Source organism: Plectropomus leopardus, chromosome 23, assembly GCF_008729295.1.
Source record: "Plectropomus leopardus isolate mb chromosome 23, YSFRI_Pleo_2.0, whole genome shotgun sequence".
NCBI lineage: Eukaryota > Metazoa > Chordata > Actinopteri > Perciformes > Serranidae > Plectropomus > Plectropomus leopardus.
In genome coordinates this window covers 11,871,151-11,892,795 of record NC_056485.1, presented here as the reverse complement: position 1 = coordinate 11,892,795, position 21,645 = coordinate 11,871,151, and the positions used below count along the sequence as shown (strand labels likewise).

Sequence of the window (21,645 nt, the reverse complement as noted above, 5' to 3'; positions counted from 1 at the left end):
TGATTTTGATTAATTAAAGACAGAAGCTACTTTTTTACATTTGTACAGTAATGCCAAAAGTCTTCTTGCAGGGCCGTTGCAGTGTTATTCACTCTTATGTCACTCTCCACAGGGGTGGTTGATACACTCTTTTTGTTTGGCATCGTTATAGAAAATTGAGCATGGGCAATAGTGCAGCTTAAACACATTCAGTTCAGGGCTATTCAGTTATAATTGGGACTAATAAAAAAAATTAAAAGGTCAAGAGCCAGACATTTTTTAGCAGCCTATCAAGACCTTCTTTTTTTTTTTTTTTAGCTTTTGTTAATGAGAAATTTTAAACAAATGCAAGTGAATAGGATAAAAAACAATTATAAGGTTTCAGCGTTCAGGTTTCACTTTCACAGATAAAAAGATTACAAGAGAAAGTGGTGATAACAGGAACCAATAACAACACTGTTGTTAGGAAAAGACATAGGACACATTTTTGACTATTTGACTGCAGCCCAGATGTTTTGAAAAGCTGTCCAGTGTGGTTGTAACTGTGTCAAATTAGAATACATCGCTATTGAGTGCCCCAGTGATGATGTTTTTCTGTTGGCCAACCCAGAAGCTAACCTTACCTGGGTTCCCTCATCAAGAAGCCTATTGGATTTTTCCATTGGATTTTGGATCATGGATTTGGCCCGTGGGCCCCTAATTGCATTGGCCTGAACTTGTTGATTGTTTGAAAATTAATTTACCACGATTATGCTGTTTGAAAAATCTCTTTGAGTTGCTTTTTAAATGGAAAAATGTTGAAAATCTACTGACACCTGCTTCTAAATGTCACGATTTGCTTATTTTATTGTGTGATATGTATTCTGAAATTCTTTGGTATTTGGACGGTTAGTTGTACAAACCAAATAATTGAAAGATGTCATCTGGGATTCTTTATTACTATTTTCTGGCGATTTACAGACAAAACCACTATGTAACAAATCAATTAATCAATAAAGAAAATAAAAGTAAGTTAAGAGTAACCCCTTTTAGCCCCTCCAATAAATATTTTCTGATAAAATCCTCATCAGAAACCAAAAAGAAACCATCAGAAAGTTTTTCCACCTTTCTTTTCCCCTTCATGCCTCCAAGGTCTATTACAGACAGCTCCAGGTAACTGGTGAAACCACCAAGACGCAGCATCTCAGTAACAACATGCTCATCACAAACAATCAAGTGCAGCCGAGCCCAGCTGCAAAGGAAAAGAGACGTTTGTTTGACAAGACATTGGCTCGGCTATCTTTATCTCTAACCATAAGCAGAGACAACCACACGCAGAAGCTCACAGGCAGTTTGCGCTCAAATTGTTTTGGGCACCTGTCATCCTCTATTATAATTAGCAAGTGGACGTCTAAATAATTGCCATCAGGCTGCGGCTGCTGTATCAGTGTTGGTAGCCAGAGCCCCGTCCCTCGCCGTTAGTTCTAGTATTATTTAAAGGGCCGGCGCGCCTTCGCAAAGCAGTGCCCTCAGCAAAGTCTTAAGCTGTGTATTCAGTCAGCGACAGCATCTGGAGCGCTGAAAATAATTAACTGACACAAGAGGGTTTGGTGTTGGCTTCACCATTTGTTTTGTCCACACTTGTCCCTGACACACACACAAACACACACATATGCGCGCACATACAGGCAGCTTTTGATCATAATTGTGACACTGCCAGGAGAGAGGGAGGTAACACGCTCATCCCAGTAGGGATTGGGGATGGTTGTAAAAGTAAATGAGGCAGATGGGTCTGTCTTGAAATCTAGTGTGAAAAAAAATGAAAAGGCTCCTTTGAGGAATAAAGATAGAATAGTTAAGCTGAAGCACTTGTTAAGTTGAAGGACTGTACTGGCTCAACTACAGTAAGAATAATATAAAATAAATGTGCAGAAATTATATAAATCTACATGACCATACAAACCTAAAGTTTGAAGTTTTCACGAAAAAGTCCATAAATCAGTAATGTTTAGCTGAAAGTTCTACATCATTAATGTCGAAGCTGCTGCATCCATTTGTTTTATACAGACTATGATAGATGCTAATAGAAACGTAATAAATCTGTGGATTTAGGTGCAGGTGTTTCCAGTCGCCCCTCTGTCAGCTCTTCTAAATGAAGGCTAAATATAGTTTCTTATGTCTATTTTGCATGTCTTGGTGGTGATTTTTGTGGTTAGTGTTGGGCGGTGTTGGCGTGTGGCTGTGAGTCACTCATCAGGATGAGACAATCAACTCACCAGTCTGTAAATGTTCCTTCTGCCAACTTCTAGTTAGCTGCTAGCTAGCCAATTTAAGGTTTTCAAATGTAAACATCAGTTAACATCAAGCAAAAGGGGGAGAAATATGGTTTATCGGCCAAACTAGCATCCTGCTAGCCATCATACAGGTGTTTAAAAATAAATGCGACAACCTCTGTGTTCGTTAAATTCTGGATAACGCCCTTTTACCAGGAGGCTCCTTTTCAACTGACAGAGCAGATGCCTCTGAAATCTGATTGGCCACCCCAGGTGCCATTCCCTTATGATTGGTCATCTGCAGTCACTTTGAATTGTTTGAAGAATAAACAGAATTTTGATTTAAATATGCAATTCAGGCTTAAACCTGAGAGGCAGTAATGTGCCAGAGTAGTTTCCAGCCTGCCAGTAAGCCGCAGAGGAGGAAGAAGATCTGTTTTGATTTGGAGCAGAGCCATGGAGCTGAGCTTCACTTTACATTTGTGCGGCGTCTCTGTTGTGCTGTGATTGGTAGGTCTATTTATCTTAAACTAAACTATAAACAGGAATATAAGACACTGCAATGTTGGTAATTAAAGTAGGTATAGGTAATGGAGACAAAAATGGTAAATTAAGACTAAGCTGATGCGTTTTCCTGCAGCAGCTTTTGTATTTCATTCCACCCCATCATAAGTTAGTGCCCCACTTTGGTCACACCAGTACAACAAAAAAAAGTCTTGACACGCCACTGGGACTGGTGTGGTGATGGAAATGTGAGATGCTGTCCAATTCCTGCAGAATCAACCACATGGCTGTCTTGTTAAGATCAGGATTTGTAGACAGTTAAATCATTCCATAACCAGATATGGATGAACCAGAACCATCAATTTTAAAGCAGCAGACAACAATGTTAGAAGACACAAAAACAGACACTTCACAGGAGTTGTACCATGTATAAATCAATGAGACAAATAAATGATTGATTGAAGTGATGCAATATACAACAGCATGTGCATCACGCAAAACACACGATTCTCCATCAGCTATATGGTGACTCATCTGTTGGTTAAAATGCAGGTGCACTCCCATCATCCTCTCATTGTGTGTGTGTGTCTCTGAAGCGAGCTTGCTGCTATTAAGAGCTACGCTCCGGGGCCGGTGAGAGCTATCCCGGAGTGTATCGCCAGCCGTAGCGTGACGACTTGACTCACACTTGTCGTTCTCCCCTCTCTCCCTCTTTCCCCCCGATTAAACTGATGCAGTGTGGAGATGTATGTCAGGACCACACGCACGCACACACATACATATATATATATAGCATATTCACAAAGAGCTGTTGCCTGTGGGAAGACCAAAGGTCACCAGGCTTGTCTCCACCAACCCCCTTTTTCAGGGGCATTGAAGCTGGTTGAGGTCAGTGCTGCTCAGCAGCGCCCTCGCTGCGTTGATAAGCGGTGCTGCTGAGATTAGCCAGTCAATGACGTTCCATTTAGTCCAATAACAGCTGACACTAACAGTAACAAACACACACTCTCCCCCTTCCCCCTTCGCCACATCCCCCTTTTACTCTCTGTTGTTCTACAAGCTACCTCTCTCACACTCATTGGCTTTGTTGTTATCTCACTGCACAGTTGCATGTGTCAGCATGTCTGTGTGCGCGCGTGCACGTTTTTCTCGCTCGCCTTCTAATCTTCTAATTTATCTGGCATGTCCTGAAAAGCCCCCAATTGGACAGACATTAGCATTAGCATTGCTTGGAGTGCAGTGGTGTCTTCAGAGATCACTTCCTGTATAGAAACGGACAGGATGGAGTTCTTCTGTTGGACTCTGTTCTCACAGCATCCCATGATATGTGGTGCTAAACAACCAGTGTCAGTTTTGCTAAGCACCTATTATGATCCAGGCGCAAATTTTCAGACCCTCTGGTCAGATGTGGTGTAAATTGAGAGTGGCAAAAGAAAAAAGAGCCTTTATAGAACTGTCTTGTGTCTGAATCTCTTTACAGGCGCTCTTGTGTTATGCAGCTCAGCCTTTTCTGTGTGGTCTATTTTCTTTGGTGCCTGCTCAGCAAGCGCTCTCCATGGTGCTGACTTAGATGGGGAAAACTGGTGCTGTCCATGGTGCTATCATCACTGGTCCTATTTCAGTTGGTCCTTGCTGAGCTACAGCTGACTGTGTTAGCTTTTGTCTGCTCCGTCCTTTGTGCTAGCTCATCTGTTTCTAGCAGAGCGCATGCCATCCGCAGTGCTAACGCTGCTGGTTTGGGCCGCGGTGCAGTCTGAGCTGCCCAGTAACGGCTAACTGCAAGCAGAGCCAATGTCTGCCACAGATTATAAGCTGCTAACTGCCACTCTGGATCCATTTTCCGAATCCTCAGGAGTGACCTTTTTTATACCCGGCTCATATCCTGCCAGTTAAATGTGTATCGGGGAGCAGATTTGTCATTGCTCTAGTTTATAGGCTCTATCTTGGTGCAGGCGCAGTGGCATTTCCCTGAGGTGCAGTGAGGATTTTCCCTGTTTAGTATTTTGGTGACTAAGTGTGCGCTGCAGGAGTGGGAGTGGCCTAGTGGCGCCTTTCAATTTATGTTGACCACATGTCTGCTGCCTGTCTGTTTGAATTGGTTTAGATGTGGCACCATATCCATATTTAACAATGTGGCACCTCTATGTGCACAGAAAAATTGTTTTTATTTTCCAAAAATGGCAGTAATGTCTTGAAGCAAAAAGTAAGACTTATAATTGACCCCTCTGTTTTCATCTGTAAACATTTAGTGCTCATAAACTCCTGATTGGTCAATGACAGAGAATATTGAAAAACTGTTTAGCTGAGGTTGAAGGCTGCACAGATCCTGATGTGTCTTGTCTCATCATCATTTTAGTAGATGACAACCCAAATAAAAGACATTCATGAGACATTCATGATTCCTCTTTTGCTGATAGGGATAGGAAATAATAAGATTTCTTTGATTCCAGTGACATTTATTGATCTGCTTATCCGTCCCATTCCTGTATTGATTCCTGATCAATTATCTGTGTGGGCAAAAAATTAGGCCTACACATGTTTTCAGCATTATTAAAAAAATAGAATACTGCTCATTTGGGAAGCAGTCACACCCATGTGTAGAGTCTCAAATACAAGGCATTCCTGGACTTTAAAACAGTGGTGCATATAAAGATGATTTAACATATTTAATTTAATTACACAACTTTGATGTCCAGGGTTCAAGACATGGAATTTTGTTAAGTGTAATAAAAATTAATTTCTCACTTTCTACTAATTTAAAACAGGTTAAAAACAGGTTACTTGTGTATGTAACACAGTATGACTACGTTGTTATGGTATGGTAGAGCTCAGAGGCATATGATTCTGATAATGGAACAATTTAGAATTGCTTCTCAATTCCCGTCCCTATTTTCTATATATACAGGGTGTCTGCGGTTGTGGAAAACCTGGAAAAGTCATGGAATCACACAATGGCTTTTTACAGGCCTGGAAAAGTCATGGAATTAGTAAAAAATGAAAGTTTTGGAATAGTAATGTAATTTTGTTTGTGTGCGATGAAATTAATTGTAATCTTCTGTGAATAATCTTCCACGTAATGTAAACAAACATAGCCAACTATTACAGATGGGAAAATGCTGCTGTTTAATTGTCATACAATAACTAAAGTATACTATACAGGTCTATTTGTGTTATATGTTTTTGCGGTCATGAAATTTATAACATGTCCTTGAAAAGTCATGGAAAATGTTTAAATTTTATCAATGATAATATACACATAATATGGCAGTGCAGGTAGACTTGAAAAGGGTCCACTTCTGCTTTAAAACACTGCAGGAAAATGTGAACAAAAGCCAAACACTCAAACAAAAACTTTGCATATGACTGATGCATGGTTTTGAACCAGTGCTTGGTCGTGCAAGCATAGTCACACATTTACACAAGTGAAACAGTGAGGAAAAGGCTGTTGTGTCATCGATGGGGTAATCATAGTTCCAGTTGTCCAGGGTGTTATTTTTGTCATGCTGCTTCTTAAGTTGTGCTGCTTTTAAGTAGGATAAACAAATTAGCTTGGTACGTATGGGTTGTGTGAAGTAGGGTTCGCTTTGATCTAATTTAGTGAGGTTTCATCTAAAGATATGAGGGCATGTCTAAGAATAGTCAACTTAAAAGGAATGATTGTAAGAGTGAGAGATGTCTGATATTTTGATGTGTGGCAGATCATAATATTATTTTGGTGTAACACTCTCCATCAACCTGCCGAACTTACATTGGCTGCTTATTTAACAAGACTTACATATGCTGGCATGACAGCTCTCTCCGTAAATTGCACTCCTACACCTCCATCTCCCACATACAAATGCTTCAACATGTCCCTCAGTTCACATTGGGGTGACCAGGGAGCTTTTCTAAGAGAACGCATCTCAGCACTCAACAAATGAATTGGCATATGAGGCAGCGGAGCTTCAGCGTCTAAGAGAGCACGGGGATTGGCGCTCCGGTGGGTTACAAACCTTGGCAAGGGCTGATGTTAATTAAAGGCTCTGTTCAGCACTTTCCAAATTAGATGTGAAATGTTAAGCAGGAGGGTTTTGCCATTAACGTGGTGCTCGGTGAGACCTCTGACCCTGGCGGAGGGCGACGCGTCCTTGAAGACATAATTGTGCTCACCTTGAGTGCTCGTTCGACAGAAGGAGCAAAGGAAAAGTCAAGAGAGGAGCAGGGTGTGAAAGTATAGCAAGCTTCCTTTTGCTATAGAATGAGCTACGAGCACATTTTCTCTCTTCTTCCATTAAGCTGTCGAGAGGTTGAAACGATTCGCCTCTCACCCTCTCTCACCCTTGTTCGTGTGTTTTGATAGCCACAGGAGGAATGTATTGGATTGCAACCATTTGAGGGATACACCAAATTAGCCCATTTTCACTTATCAAATGTTGGAAGTCTGATTTGAGAGGCTGCCAGCTCTCTGTCTCTTATGTTGTCTGAAATAGATTTTTCCTTTCCCAGCTCCTGAAGCTAACAGCGTTTGGCACCGTACCAAGATGATCCCAGATAAAGATATTTTATGAGATGGTGCAGACGAGTACTCTCCAGTGTGCAGCCCCAGTTATGTCGAGAGCTCTCTTTTGTCTGCACGCACTTGTCCATCACACATTTACTCCATATCCTGCATCTCCTTGTGTTCACGTCACATGACTACTTGAGTACACACTCAATCATTTGTTGTTTATTTTTAAACATGACTCCCATAGAGTACAAATCGATGTTTTTGATCCTAACATCCACATTTAGGCGAGCAAAAATGATAAACTTGTCAAAACTCAACGAATGCACAACCTGTCATTACCGCAACCTGACTGCTCCTGCAGCTGCGCAACCACCTATTGAGCACGCTCCCTCAGCAGACGGTTATGATCACTTGCAAAACCATCAAAAGGGAGCATGTTGATTTGTACATGAGAGTCGCATCCTTCCTGCTATTACAGTATGTTGCAAGATGACAGAGTTACCCCGGAAGGGGACCAAGTCATGAGCAGAGGAGACACAGAAGTAGGTCAGCTCCTAGGCGTTTGTTACATCATACATATTCATAAACAGCACCCAGTTGTTGCAGAGTGAACTCACTCCACACAGACTGTTTATTCTATTCATTGGGCCCCCTTCTCCGTTTAAATGTTAAATAGCGATTACGCGTCATGATCATAATATGAGCAATTGACTCTGGCTGCTGCATTTACATGCATTTTACCGCTACGACATGAATAGTATACAGTTGTAATCGCATATTAACCTTTCTTCATCTCAGTAGGTCGTGCATTTAATTGGGTTTAAAACATCAGCAATCCCACATTTACATAAAAAAAGTTCCTACAGTGCATTATTTGAAGGAATAGTGGGACATTTTGAGAAATATGAGAATTAAGCAAGATTGACATTTCTGTTAAAGCTGTCTGTTTAATATTAAACTACAGCCAGCTGCTAGTTAGCTTAGCCTGGCATAGAGACTGGGAGCTGGGGCAAACAGCGAGGCTGGCAAGGTAGGGGGGGTTCTTTGGAATTATGTGCCAGACTATATGTTGGCTGGGAGCAGTGACTCTGCTGGTAATCTGGCATCTTCATGATGACGACAAGACTCCAGGAAGTCACTGCTTCCAGCCAATACATTTTCCAGCGCACGATGCCCAGTAATTCCATAATGTGTCATTGTTACATTTTGATTTGGTTTCCGTTAGGCAAGTGAGATATAACATGTTGATTAGTGCGTTTCAGGGATGCTAATAGGTGGGTTTGTTTCTTTCAGAGAGAGCCAGGCCAGGATTGTTCCAGTTCACAGTCTGTAAAATGAGCTAAGCTAAGCTAACTGTCTGCTGTTTGTCACATCATGTTTAAGTGGTATTGATATCCTCTTTAACTCAAAAGTGAATGCCACAGTCCTTTTTTTTCTGGTCATGTAGCACCAATTTAAAAAGTGTCTGTATCTTTCTACTGCATAGACAGCCTGGTTCTATTAAAAGACCATCCTCCCAGCAGTGAAATACTTATTTAAACACTTATTGGGTTACTTCCTGTCAATTTCTCCCTCAACTAATTATTTCAGCATTTATTGTAGCCCTTTACGTGTGTGCTGTCACATGTGTGCACTGAGGCTTCATTGATTGACCTTGTTAGTCAGATGTAGTAAAATACAATATGTATACATGTGTTCCAGATAATGCAACATTCTTCTCTAATCATGACTATTGAAACATCTGATTGTAGTCTAATAATCAAATCTTATTATGTGTGGTCGCTGATGCTCACCATTCTCAGTTTGGGTTCATATAATTTGATACAATGGCAGTTGTGCAGTGAATGGGCCCATTCTTAATTTCAGTGCGTCCTAGTCGTGCTGCTGCACTTGTCCTTCAGCCACAGCAGATAAAAAAGAGAGTTGCAGGAGAGTGTGGGAGACTGAATACAAACTGAGTCAGTCACAAGGCTATGAATTGCACTGATAGTTCAAAACATGATGCTATTTCTGCCAGCTACTGTTATTCACTCAACCCTAATATAATCAGACACTCCAACACAACGATTATGCAGGGGGCGAGATTGACCTCTTCTCAACTCCCAGCAGCCTGTGCCACAGATTCAGAATCATTTGTGAGATTTGGATGGTTAAAGAGAGGAACATAAGGAAAAGGAAGCACATTTCAATGCAATTAATTACTGTCATTTGTATCTGAACTTATTTCATTTAAGATTTCAATGCAAACATTCAATCTGTTTTTCTGTCACGTAGCACCTCTTTTATTACCTTTGATGAATATGGTTTGCATACCATGGCTTCTCTCTCTAAAACAAGGGTAATTAGCACCTCTGAGCGGTTGTGTTTGATGCAAGCAGGTGCCTATTAATGCTATCGCCAGCCCTGTTGACAGTATCTGAAAGGCCTCATGTTCGTTGTTACCACCTGCCATAAACATTTCATTACAGGAATGCTCAACCTATATTTTAGCCCGCCCGCTCCTCACTCTGCAGTCGGAACAAGTCCGCCAGTTGAGGAGAGAAACTGAGGGAAAATGGAGCTGGAGAGAGGGAGGTGAGTGTGACAGGGAGACTCTGAGGAGCTCATGCTGAAAATATTGAGGAGAATGTTGAAGTCAGAATGAAAAGAAAAAAAGGGGTTGATGGATGGGGGTGAAATAAAAGAGGTTATGAAGGAAAGTGAGCAGGATTCAACGTGGAAGCTTGAGCCAGTCTTTATTTTAAAGAGCAGGTTTCACAGACAACAAAACAAACTCCTACATGTGCCCAGTAGCGGGCGTTATCTAGCTAAAGGTGTCTGTTCTTATGTGAGTGTGAGGTTCAAGGGTGGCCTCACTGCATTGCCCTTGTTCTGTTAAGCATAGCCACAGCGCACAATGCACCGACTCCCAGGCTTCTTTTCTTAGAGCAGCAGAGAAACTGCCTTGTTTATCGATCGGTTCGCATGTAAACAGAGCATCTCCGGTCTCCGGCTCAAGGTATGTATGCACAGGAGATTTCCCACAGAAGATGCCACATACTATATAGTGTATTCCTCCTCTTCTATTTTTGTACACGGCCTCTGTGATTTAAAAACCCTCTTGATAGCGTCTAGTGCTAAAAGCGAGGCACATTACACTTGTGGAAGTAGCAAATGTCATCCACTGGTCAACTTAGCTTCAACTTGTAATCATTTGTCCTACATTTTCCATATGGATATCCCCTACATGGAGATAATATTGACTACTCAGTATAACAAAAGGCATTTCTTTCTATGCACGACAATGAATAAATTTAATGCTGCATTCACACAGGAGAAACACAGCAACAGGCTAAAAGTAATCTCCAGTGGAAGTTGTGCTGGCCTCAACCTTTTCATTGCTCCAATGGTGTGATGAAGCAATCTTTTTTGTTGTTTTTTGAGTGGTAATGTGTTATTTAGGTTAGTTAGCTGATGGTATGCTAGCTTTATGTAAAGCGAGGTGCACACAGGGCCCATTTTAGATGAAGATATTTGGAAACCTTTTATTGACAAAGACTTTATTGCAGAGTTTTTTTTAAAAAATCATTTATACTTTAAATCACAGCAGGTTGTCTTTAATTGTGAAATGTGATGTTAAGGTAGGCAAGACAAGTGTTTAAAGCACCAGGGGAATACATTTGGAAAACCTAACAGTAGGGCTGTCAGTGTTAATGCATTAATTGTGATGTGATCAAGGTCCATGCATATCACTTTTTTTTTTAATCCCGTTAATTGCGAGCCAACATTCCTGTCTTTAAGGAGCTGTACTGAGTGATGATACTCGTATCACTTGAAACTATACAGCTGAAGGAAGCCAGTCGTGCCAACAATAATGTGCTAGCTTCTCAGGGAGGGGGCTTCACAGGGGCCCTTGACCTCTGACCTCAAGATTTCTGCATGAAAATGGATCTTTGAGTACCCATGATAGTCCCATTTACAGACATGCCCCCTATATGCTACTCGCATGCATTTTTTTTTTTGCTGTCATTTGATTCCTACTCAAGACAATCTAGGTAGAATTTCTTTACTTTGTCAATACATATATCAATATATGTCATAATTGTTTGAAATGCAAAATAATGGACTAGAAAACAGCCAATAAAAAATATGATCATGGCAATTAACTATTGCAAGACTGCAATTAATGGCGATTTTAAAAAATTCATTGTTTGACAGCCTTACTTTACAGCATAAATTATGACCTGGTTATAAGATAATTCACAGACCTTATTTTGAGCAGTTTTATTTAGGAACTACTTTCTTTCTACCAAATTATACCTGCCAACAGTATCACTACGCAGAAGGAAAAGTGAGCTAGCAAACGTTACAGCCCAGATTTTAACTTTTTTTTTTTTTTTTTTTGGTGTTTTGCGCTCCACAAGCCAAGTGCCATTTAGTTCCATTATATTGGAGAGAAGGCAGACATCTACACTGCCAATATATTTATCACTCAGCAACTCACACCAAAATATCTAGATTAATAAATAGCAGGGAAGAGGGAAAATGTGTATTTTATATGTTGAGGTGAACTGTCCCTTTAAACTATCTTTCCTGTGTTTGTGATGACATTGACTGACCATATGACTGTGAATCTAATCATTGCAGTTATTGGACCATAAGCATGAGGTCATTTTGGTTTACTGTACATCAGCCTTGGGTTATAACAGGCTGACTGGTGCAGAGACCATTCCAGAGGTTTAACTGGCCCTGTGTTCACTGCTCTGGGTACTTCTGCATGCCTGGGTGCCCTCTCAGTCTTTCTTCTCCCTCCTCAGCTTCCCTCTTTACCATCACCACTCTCTCCATATACGACCGGGCTGCTGCATGGGGTCAAATGTCACCCACTTGCAATTCTGCGTCTCCTTTTGTCATTGCTGAGCCTGATGATTGGTGTGTGTGTGTGTGTGTGCGTGTGCGTGTGCGTGTGTGCGTGCGTGTGTTTGTGTGTGTGTGTGTGCGCGAGACAGAGAGAAAGAAAAATAGGGCAAGAAAGGGAATCTGAATATGCAAGAGAGAACATTGTTGTGACTGTGATTTTCTGAAGGAGTTTAAGGGGATCGGAGGTGTGTTAGGGACAGGTCTCCCCTACGTGGTGCTGTAAAAAAAGCCATTACAGCATCGGAAATCACAGCTTGCCTCTTGGACACAACACATCTGTACACCGTTCGGCAAGAAATAGGTGCTAAGGGAATTGTGCGGGGGGTATCCTTATGGGTAACCAGCTGAGACCACATGCAAGGAACATGCTAATTGTTATTCAGACCAGGGCTGTGACAGCTTCCCACACAGTCCTTACCGCATACACATTCTTGTCTGTTGCCACGGCGCCGGGCCCCAGCGAGAGTTTCTTCCACGACAGAGATGAACCTGTCTACTTGCAGAAACCCCAGTAAATCCCCAGGTACATCAGCACAAGACAATTTAAGTGGAGTCGTTGCTTCTATTTTGTGCCACCTTCTCTCTCCTCAAGTTTTCTGATCATTTGTTTGTGAGTTATCCTGCAGTGAAAGGCACTGTGGTCAACACGGTTCCTCTAGTGATTGTGTGAAAAGTGATCCATAACAGATAAGCAGTGACTTAATTAGATGTCAATAAAAAAGCAAAGGCATCACATGTAGGCGCAGGTGTAAGTTAATGTTGGCTGATAAAAGACTCAAAGCTGCACTATACTATTTTAAATTAAAGGGAGCCTATTTTTCTTTTCCTTATTTTCCTTCATGTATACAATGCTAAAAATGTGCAATGTTCACCTGAAAAAGTAATACCTGTGGGCAAAAACCCCACTGCTACATGTAGCTACATGCTAACGTCAGAGAAACATGGTTTTGATTGCCGATATTGTTTATTTTGCCCCGATTTCCATTATATTACTGCTGGAAAATGTCTAGTTGTGTCTAAAAGCTTTTATTAGAGATTTGTCACTATAAAAAGTGCCACTATTCTCCATTACAGTGCAAAGATGCAGAGATACAGAAGGTCTGAAAACGCTGACCAGTCAGAGCAGACTGGGCTTCTTTGCAGGGGGTCTTAAAGAGACAGGCACTAAAATGGAGCATCTCAAACGAAAGGGTGAATGCGGGTGTTTCAGCATAGACAGTTTAAGAAGAATAAAGTGTTTTTTGACCATTTAAGCATGTCAACATATTCTAATAGACACCCGAAATACAAATATGTACCTGAAATTAGCATAATAGGTCCCCATTAATGTTTTGTATTGGATTCAAATAGCAACAGAAATATGAAAACTGCTAGAAGTTACAAATCCACAGAAAATGATTACTTGACTCTACAGTTCTGTTCAGCTTTGCATAGTGTTTTAGCATCTTCATTTCATTGTTTGGTTTTATGACCTAAACATTTTGCTCTTTTCAACCGTTTCCAGAAGCATTAGGAGGCTGTCTTTACTTAAAAAGCTCAGAAAAACTGACGCTATGAGTTTCATTTCCTGCCCAACAATAAATGACAGGGAGACGAAGTTAGTGACTTGTTAGCGAAGACGAACAGTTGGCTGCAAAAGAGCCAGGTATTTCCCTCAGGAGTTGTTGGAAACCAAAATAGAGCTATAAGCAGCATGATAAATATGCACACAACAGGGTTGTACCAGTGGCCTTTTACCTACAGTTCCATTGTTTCATTTTACCTGCCACAGTCACTTAGCAGTTTGAAGATCTCGAGCCGACACGAGTCTGACATCTTGTCATACGAGGAACGTACTAGTGTGCCAAAGAAAGACAAACATATCATCGCTGTGGCCACCTCTGCTGCTGCAACACTCCCTCTGACTTCTTTTCTCCTTCAGACTCGGTTAACGCGGTTGTCTGTGTAAAGAGACTAATAAGCCTGCGAGTCTTTCAGCAGTTAGCACACCTGGAAATAGCATCTTTCTGTTTATATGCAGCCTTGCTCTTCTCCTGTTCCTAGATATAACAGCCTATATTAAGTGCCCACTGTTTGGCAACACGCAGCTGTTGAGATGCAACAACTCCGCATTGTTAATTTGTCTGACCTTTTGTTTTGTCTAGCTGCGGAGTGGGAGGCTACCAATCTGAAGAAGGTAGAAGAAGCCTATGAGACAGTCAGCATGGAAATAAGGTAAGGGAGAAATAACAAAGGAATAAAAGCCGCCTCATTGTCACATATTTGTGGCTAAATCTTCGACAATTTGCACTTCATGTGGACGATGCATTTGCTTCTCACATTTCTATTATAAGCAGGATGGCATGGTATGTAACCAGGCCTTAAAATAGACTCCATCCGTCTGTGCTAAAGCAGTGAGGAAAGCTGCACAGTAATGAATTTGCACTGTGTGATACCTGAGGCTAATTTTGATGAAGAAAAACAAACGCTATTGGTTGCCTACTGTGCTCTGATGGGTAGGCCAACTTACTTTGAGAGGAGGAGTGTCTTCCTGGGTATGAATTATCCAAACTTCTGTATGGCTTTTTTGTTTTTTTCTTTTAAAGACAGGCATGGCACAAATTAGTGTGGCAAACGCTGTAATTATTTTGTATGATTGGGGAAAAAAATGACCTGTCACAACAAATTAGCTGCACACTTATGTTTCCATCCAGAAAATCTGTCAGCCTCAATACACTGTATGCAGGGGTTTATAAGAAATAATAAAAATAACAAAAAATAAAGGGAAATTTCAGATTTTTTGAAGTGGCATTGTATGAGGAACTTATCCAAAGTCAACGTATTACCTACAGTAAATGGTAGTTGTCACGCCCCCAGTTTGATGAAGTAGGCTTAAGTCTGATGCGGAAGCTGAGCAATGTGCTGCTGTGGATGGGGGTCAACAATAAAGTGTATTTTAGCCACTTAAAGAAAATCCTACCTATAAAAATCAACATCAGTTTAAGTGTATGCTATATTGAGAATATATTCACTTCTTTACCTTGCCATTGGACAGTGATTTCCGACAACCTAACCCTTTTAACCCTTTAACACCTGGATCAACATCAGTTTTATTGTGCTGCATTTAGAGGCTTTTTATGAGCATATAAACCTTTGAAACAGGAGAAATATGGTCCTGAAGGAATGTCGTTAAAATTGGGAAATAAATAAATAAAATAAAATGAAAAGTAAAAGGTGACAAGAAAATGATCTGAAAATTAGCTGGATGGGGCTATTAGATATGATGAAACAACAAACAAATAATATTTATAATTCTCTATAAATACATTTTTTTAAAAACGTTTTTTTTTTTTCCAGGTAATTTTCTTGTAACTTTTTCACAAATTTCTGGCTCATTTTTGGGCTATTTCTTACTAAGTTGCTCACCCCCATCTTCTCATGTTTTTTGAAAGAAATCCAGACAGTTTCTAAAGTTTAAAAGGGTTAAACACCAAAGTTGCGCAATAACACAGACAAACTAACTAATCAAGGCAGTGGTAGTCCAGCAGCTCCTGTATTCAGCGATGTTAAATCACTGTTTTTTACAATGTTCTCTGGCTTCGAAGAATGCTTCTCCAAACTGGGGGTGTGCAAGCTGACATCTACTGTATGTAATACATTGACTATGAATGAGTAAATCATACAACCCCACTTTAAAATATCTATCTCTTTAAGACATTTAATTGATTTCAATGGCAATCTCTTCAGCCTGTCTAACAATACAGTATACAGTCATGCTGCATGCGTGAGAAGAAAGGAAAAAACTTGAGCAGGTTTGGGTGAGAATTCCTGTTGCTTTTGCTTCCTCTCAGATGTTGTCACAGAGCTCTGAGCCAGCCAGCAATCGCTGATAAGAAGCTAGTGTGGCCCTTAGGCCTGCAAACTGTTCATTACAGTAGGCGGAGAGGAGAGCAACCACAGCGATGGCAGCTACCAAAAGGTCAAGATTTTTTCCCCTGAAACAAATGGCTGCACATAGGGGAAAGAGGGGGAAAAGAGCTGGCTCAGTTGCTTCATTTCTTCATTGTCCAACTTGCTTTAATTGCTCCTGGCTCATTATCATGTACGCCTGTTGGAGTTTCCCCCTTCAGGCCATGTCCTTCATCAGTATGCAGTGCATTTGTGTCTTCATACCTTTCGGAAGTAGCATTAAATTAAAGTCTCCTCCTTATTAGTCTACAATTTTTACTCTTTAAAGGGTTATTTCAACAAAAATTGACTCTGCGCACGAGTGTCGAGTGACCCCTGCCCTGCAGAGAATCACATGCACACACAGTTACGCAACCTGCATCGCTTTTTTGACCCTGAATCCCCCCGCCACCCCACCTTATCAACCTCAAGCAAAACAATCACCCTCTCTAAACATTTGTTAACCCCATTAGCAATTCTGGGTTATGAATATGGAAATAAGGCCCTGTGCACCATTAGAGATAGGGCTCAGTTCCCTTATTTGCGATTAGTAAAGAAAAGCAGCCCTTGCCAGCTCAGATAATTGGAGACACTGCATAGAAATGGGCTTTAAAGGGCCACCTCATCAGCACACAGTCCAAGAAGTCAGTCACTAGAAGCAGTAAGGAAAATAAAGCTACATCGTCAGCACATTGAGAAGTCATCTAGATTTAAAGCAGCTTGTCAGGGTATTAAAACAAATGGCGTACATCCAGAATGTTTAATAACACTTTTTTCCCTCATATCAAAAAGGAGCATTTGTGCCATGGGGTGCTGCAGTTTTGCCCTACAACTATTACATAACGTGAGTTTAAGCATATTTATTTGCTCAAAACTCGACCACTAGTTTACTTTCTATCTATTTTTAAGTGCTGTGCATTCAGATATAACATAATTGGCCAATATTTTGCATTGAGTCAGATATCAGTAATAATCAGTCCCATTATTCAAAAAATAATCCATCTTAAAGGAGTACTTCAACTGCAAAATGACCATTTGTATGTCAGTTACTCACAGTGTGTTACCTTGAATTTGTAAACGTCAGACTTTATATGAGTGTTTAAAATGGTAAGGTTTTAGCGAAAATGCATGTGTTTGGCTAGAACTGAGCATATACAGTGATAAATGAGTTGTGTGAGAGTTTGTAAACAGATGGTAAACAGAGCTCATGGTCTAATATATTCGTTTTGGTTTTTCTCAGTGATCTCCGGAAGAAGCTGGCCATAGACTACGGACCAGATTGGGAGTTTCTGTTTATGAACAGCCAGTGTTACAAGATAAACGTATATGAGTAAGTACTGACAGAATTTTCATCATTTTTTTTGATTTGTGTGGATATTTTTGTCTGGGATTAATATGGAAACTAGTCAAAAATGTGTGGTTGTGTACAAAAATATGCTTTTATCATAATGAAGTCTAAAGGACCTGACACACCAGATGAGGTGATTAAACTACAGTCAATACTGGGTCATCGGTGAGTGTCTCGACCTAGTTTTTGCTGCATATCCCACGCCGTTGACACTAGTTGGCCCTTGTACGCTTTTTTTCCAGCTGAATCAGCATGTTGAATTGTTGTGAGAGCCCATCAATGAATGAAATCAGTCTGATCCGCAGTTCAGCTCAGTGCGCAAGAAGAGAATCGTAAGTGAGGAAAACAAATAAGTGACATAACATGAATGATAGTCAAGAGGGAGTGATTTGTTACATCAGGTTAGATTCTTCTTTTTTGGCAGTTGAGCTCTTTTGCAGAAATGGTGCATAATAGTTTTCGTTATTGTTTGCCAGCACACTGTAAATAGCCATTGCTTTTTCAGCATTGTGGTGTGTTGTTAATGTGCTAACTGGTTTATTAGCATCTTGAATCTGTCCAGTCAGTCTTTGAATGACGAATACAAACTTCCGCCACCTGCTGGTATGGAGAGTTATAAGATAAGATAAGATAAAAACTTAATTGATCCCACACTGGGGAAATTCACTCGTCACAGCAGCTCAAACAGAAATTTAAAAATATACAAATCTAATATAAAATATAAAGTACTCACGACTATTTACAGTACATACACTTTAGTTGCTCTCACGTTTGTGCAGAACAAGCATGCTAGTTGGGCGTTTGCTGTCATCGTTGTGGTGTGTTCAAGTGCAACTTTTTGGACAAGACACAGGCGACATGAGGTGTCTTGGTCACCACTAGTTTTTTGTCAGCTTAGTTTGTCTTGGCCTTTTTAAAACACACGCACACACACACTGACAGAAGAATATAGTTTTGTAGTTTTGGCAAACTTCTCATGAATCGTTAAAGCTTTAAATAGTCATGTGTGCTCTCAGTAATTGAAATCACAGAAAGCAATTACTTGTGCAATACCTGCGCACCACAGGTTACCATAAGAACCACTGGATAAAAAAGTAAAACAGTTTCAAAGAACCGTCACAAGATCAATATGTCAACAAGAGGCTGGATATTTTTTTAAACAACTGTACTGAAACAAATTATATCTGTAGCAAAATGTGGACCATCTCAGTAAAGATCCACCATTTAAAGTTGATAATTTGTGAGCTCCAAGTCACCCTGGAGAAAGCCAAGCAGCTAAATCAACTAAATTTAATCAACAGAATGAGCTTCTTTTACTCTCTCCCGCTGCATCCCTATGGCCCCTGCTGGGGTAGAATCTGTTCTCCTCAGGATTGCTTGCCAGCTGGAGCTTTAGAAGCCTGTGGGTGGTTGCAGTTTTGAAAGAAAATTATCTGAGATCTGCACTGAGATCTGCACTGCAAATACATTTTTCAGACATCCTTGGAATCAGTGGTTTTCCCATGCCCTTATACACCAGTGTGATTTGTTTGCTTAGTTTGCCATTTAGGAGGCAAAATCTGAAAAGGAAAGTTGCAGTTCTTGTACAGAAGCCAGAAAAATCAATCTGAGCTGTTTACTGCAGACAGTATTAGATAACAATATTGCACATTGGTTGAGAGATGCTTTAATGTCATGATGTAGGGATGGAGAGCTGGCTTCTACAGTATGATATTGATCGTCCTTTACTTCTGGAAAGGCAAAAGACTTAAATGAACAAATTCACATACTGAAGTAACAGAAGTGGAGGAAAGCTTTGCAAAATTATGCCAGAGCCTTCACAACAGTAATGGATGAATGTAGCTGATGTATGCTAGCATTTATAATTAATCCCCTCCCCCAAACAGTGATTTGCCCGTCAAACTTGGCATGGCAAGTCTCTCGGGGTTGAGTTTAGCCCCATGAAGGTCGAATCTTTTTTCTTTTCTCTTTATAAAGAAATAGATTTATCATGTTTATCTACAAATGTTTGCATGTATGGCTAACTAGCTTACTACCATGGATGTGTTATAGGAAATCTGGATACAGACATGGGGGCAGGGCCCCATTCATTCCTATGAGAGCTGCTTATTGGCACATGAAGCAAATAAAGCTTTTTTTCTGGGTGTAGAATAAGAGTAGTAAACCATGATCTACTGGCCCATAAGGCATCACACTAGGGTAATAAAGATAAATAGATGTTTTGTAGTTCTTTCGTAAATTAATCATGTGCTGTACAGCAGTTGACAGATAAATAAACAGTTATAGTAACATTTACAACATTAACATTGACTCATAAATACAAAGATAGAGCACTTAAATGATCCCCAGCAGGGTAAAAAGGGACACATACCTGACAGTGCAGGAGCAATGTTGACTGAATGTTGTCTTGTCATTTCGGTCTCTTCCTCTCCCTTTTTAATTGACACTAGAACCCTCAGTTGTTAACATTGTTTATCTATCCTTCCATCACATACGTACATAGACTGTATATAAAGATGGATGACATGACAGGTGCCTGTCTGCATATGCCATAAAGCCCGCCCCTCCATTTCAGTGAATGGGACACAAGCCAAAATAAAACTAAAAGAACATGCCAAATACATTTTTCCCAAAGATGGTTTCTGACATTAAAGGCAGTTCTCATCACCCTGATGTTTGTTTAAGTGTTTGTTTTTATGATCAGCTCAGTTTTAATTAGTTATTACATTATTAGAAAAAGCAGTGAATTTTCTACCATGATTGACAGCTGTGAAAGCCAATCCATGTGCTCGCATTCAATGGAGCTACTCACAATGGGTCAAACAGGTGTTTTGGCGGGGACTCCCCCACCACGATATTGCTATTGCGCAGAATCCAGCTCTCAGTGACGCCCATATCTCAGATATTTTAACCTCACTTGAGCAAAGCAGGGCTAAGTGTTGGCGCGTTTGTCCAACTTTATATACAGTCTATGATCACATTCTGTAGTCCTTGCTGGTGGCTTCTTGAAGCTATATTGTCTAATGTTTAAAAACACTGCAGCACCTGGCTAAACAGAACCAGATTTGAAGGGGTCAAACTGAGCCTTTCAAAGTCCCGCAGTCTGCTATGAGAGAATGGGGAGCTCCACAGGCACTGCAACAGTAACTAATCCTAACTACAGTATGTAATCTTGCAGACTTGTTAACCTCACCAAAGCAAAAAACATGTAGCTGTAAATAATAGTGTCACAGGTTATGGTATCAGTATAATGTACAAGATAAATAGTATTTATACGTTTAATCCAATTTATCCAAGCTATATCCGGTTAGCCCCTTTCTGACCCCCTCAGCCTTTTGCACAGAAACCCATTCTGTACTCTGTTAACCTTTCTGTCCCTGCCCTATTGGTATCATCCACTCCATGTTATTTTTCACCCTTCAAATGACTGAAGAGCACAATATCCACCAGCATCAACTCAGTTGAAGGTCCTTTGACCTACCAGCACCCTCTCAGCAATGTACCAGCTCCCCTCCCTGCCCCCCTTTATCCTTGCTGTTCGCCTTGAACCGTGATCCTGAAGAGACATGACATTGACAGACACATAAACCAACGGCTTTCTGTAACACTCCCTCCCATGCCCTCGAGTAGCAAACCAGCAGAGCTACAGTTCCTCTCCAATAATGGAACAGAATCAAACACTCCTCTCTCCAGTTTCTTGATCATCGGTTGAAACCATCTAACACTCGTCCTCCCTGATGTTCAGATCTCTCACGTTCCATTAAATTGCTTCCTCTTTTTTTCTCTTGAGTGGCAGCCAATATTGGAGAAAAGTGCCTGGAGCCATGAAAGTTCACTGAGCTGAAGCACATATATCTTTAATATAAATAATAGCTGCACGTTTTTAAATGAATGAAATTCAAACAATGCAGGCAAAAGGTTTCAAATGCCACCGGTTGAGGATTATTTGATGACACGCGTGGAGCTGCTCAGTATTAGAGAGCTCTAATGGAGCAAGGAAATAGAAAGAGCTGCTGGCTTTCTAGGTGATTCACAGAAACTGGATTTGCTCCTGTTTACTCGTATATACTGCAGGCCAAACTTGTAAGTGTGTTTCATTTCTATTTGAGGTGTCAGCTGAGATTTCTCCTTTTGTCTTTGTGCCGGAGCGTCCTTTTCTCTGCACCTCTTTGTTGAGTTATTCCTCCAGTCTTGCTGCCGCCTTGCCTCCTGATGGTGTGAATCACTCCTGCAAACTGGGGCTTGAAGCC

At 40.7% G+C, this 21,645-nt stretch overlaps 1 protein-coding gene across 3 annotated transcripts in view; it reads left to right on the top strand.

Annotated features, from left to right (window-relative positions):
• The window catches only part of LOC121962023 (glucosidase 2 subunit beta-like), a 154,857-nt gene that overhangs the window by 93,614 nt on the left and 39,598 nt on the right, over positions 1–21,645 (top strand). For all 3 annotated transcript variants that reach the window (XM_042512195.1, XM_042512194.1, XM_042512196.1), the window contains exons 11-12: positions 14,265–14,334; positions 17,288–17,377. In XM_042512195.1, the coding sequence (XP_042368129.1) occupies positions 14,265–14,334; positions 17,288–17,377 (160 nt within the window). The remainder of the gene's footprint in view (positions 1–14,264; positions 14,335–17,287; positions 17,378–21,645) is intronic.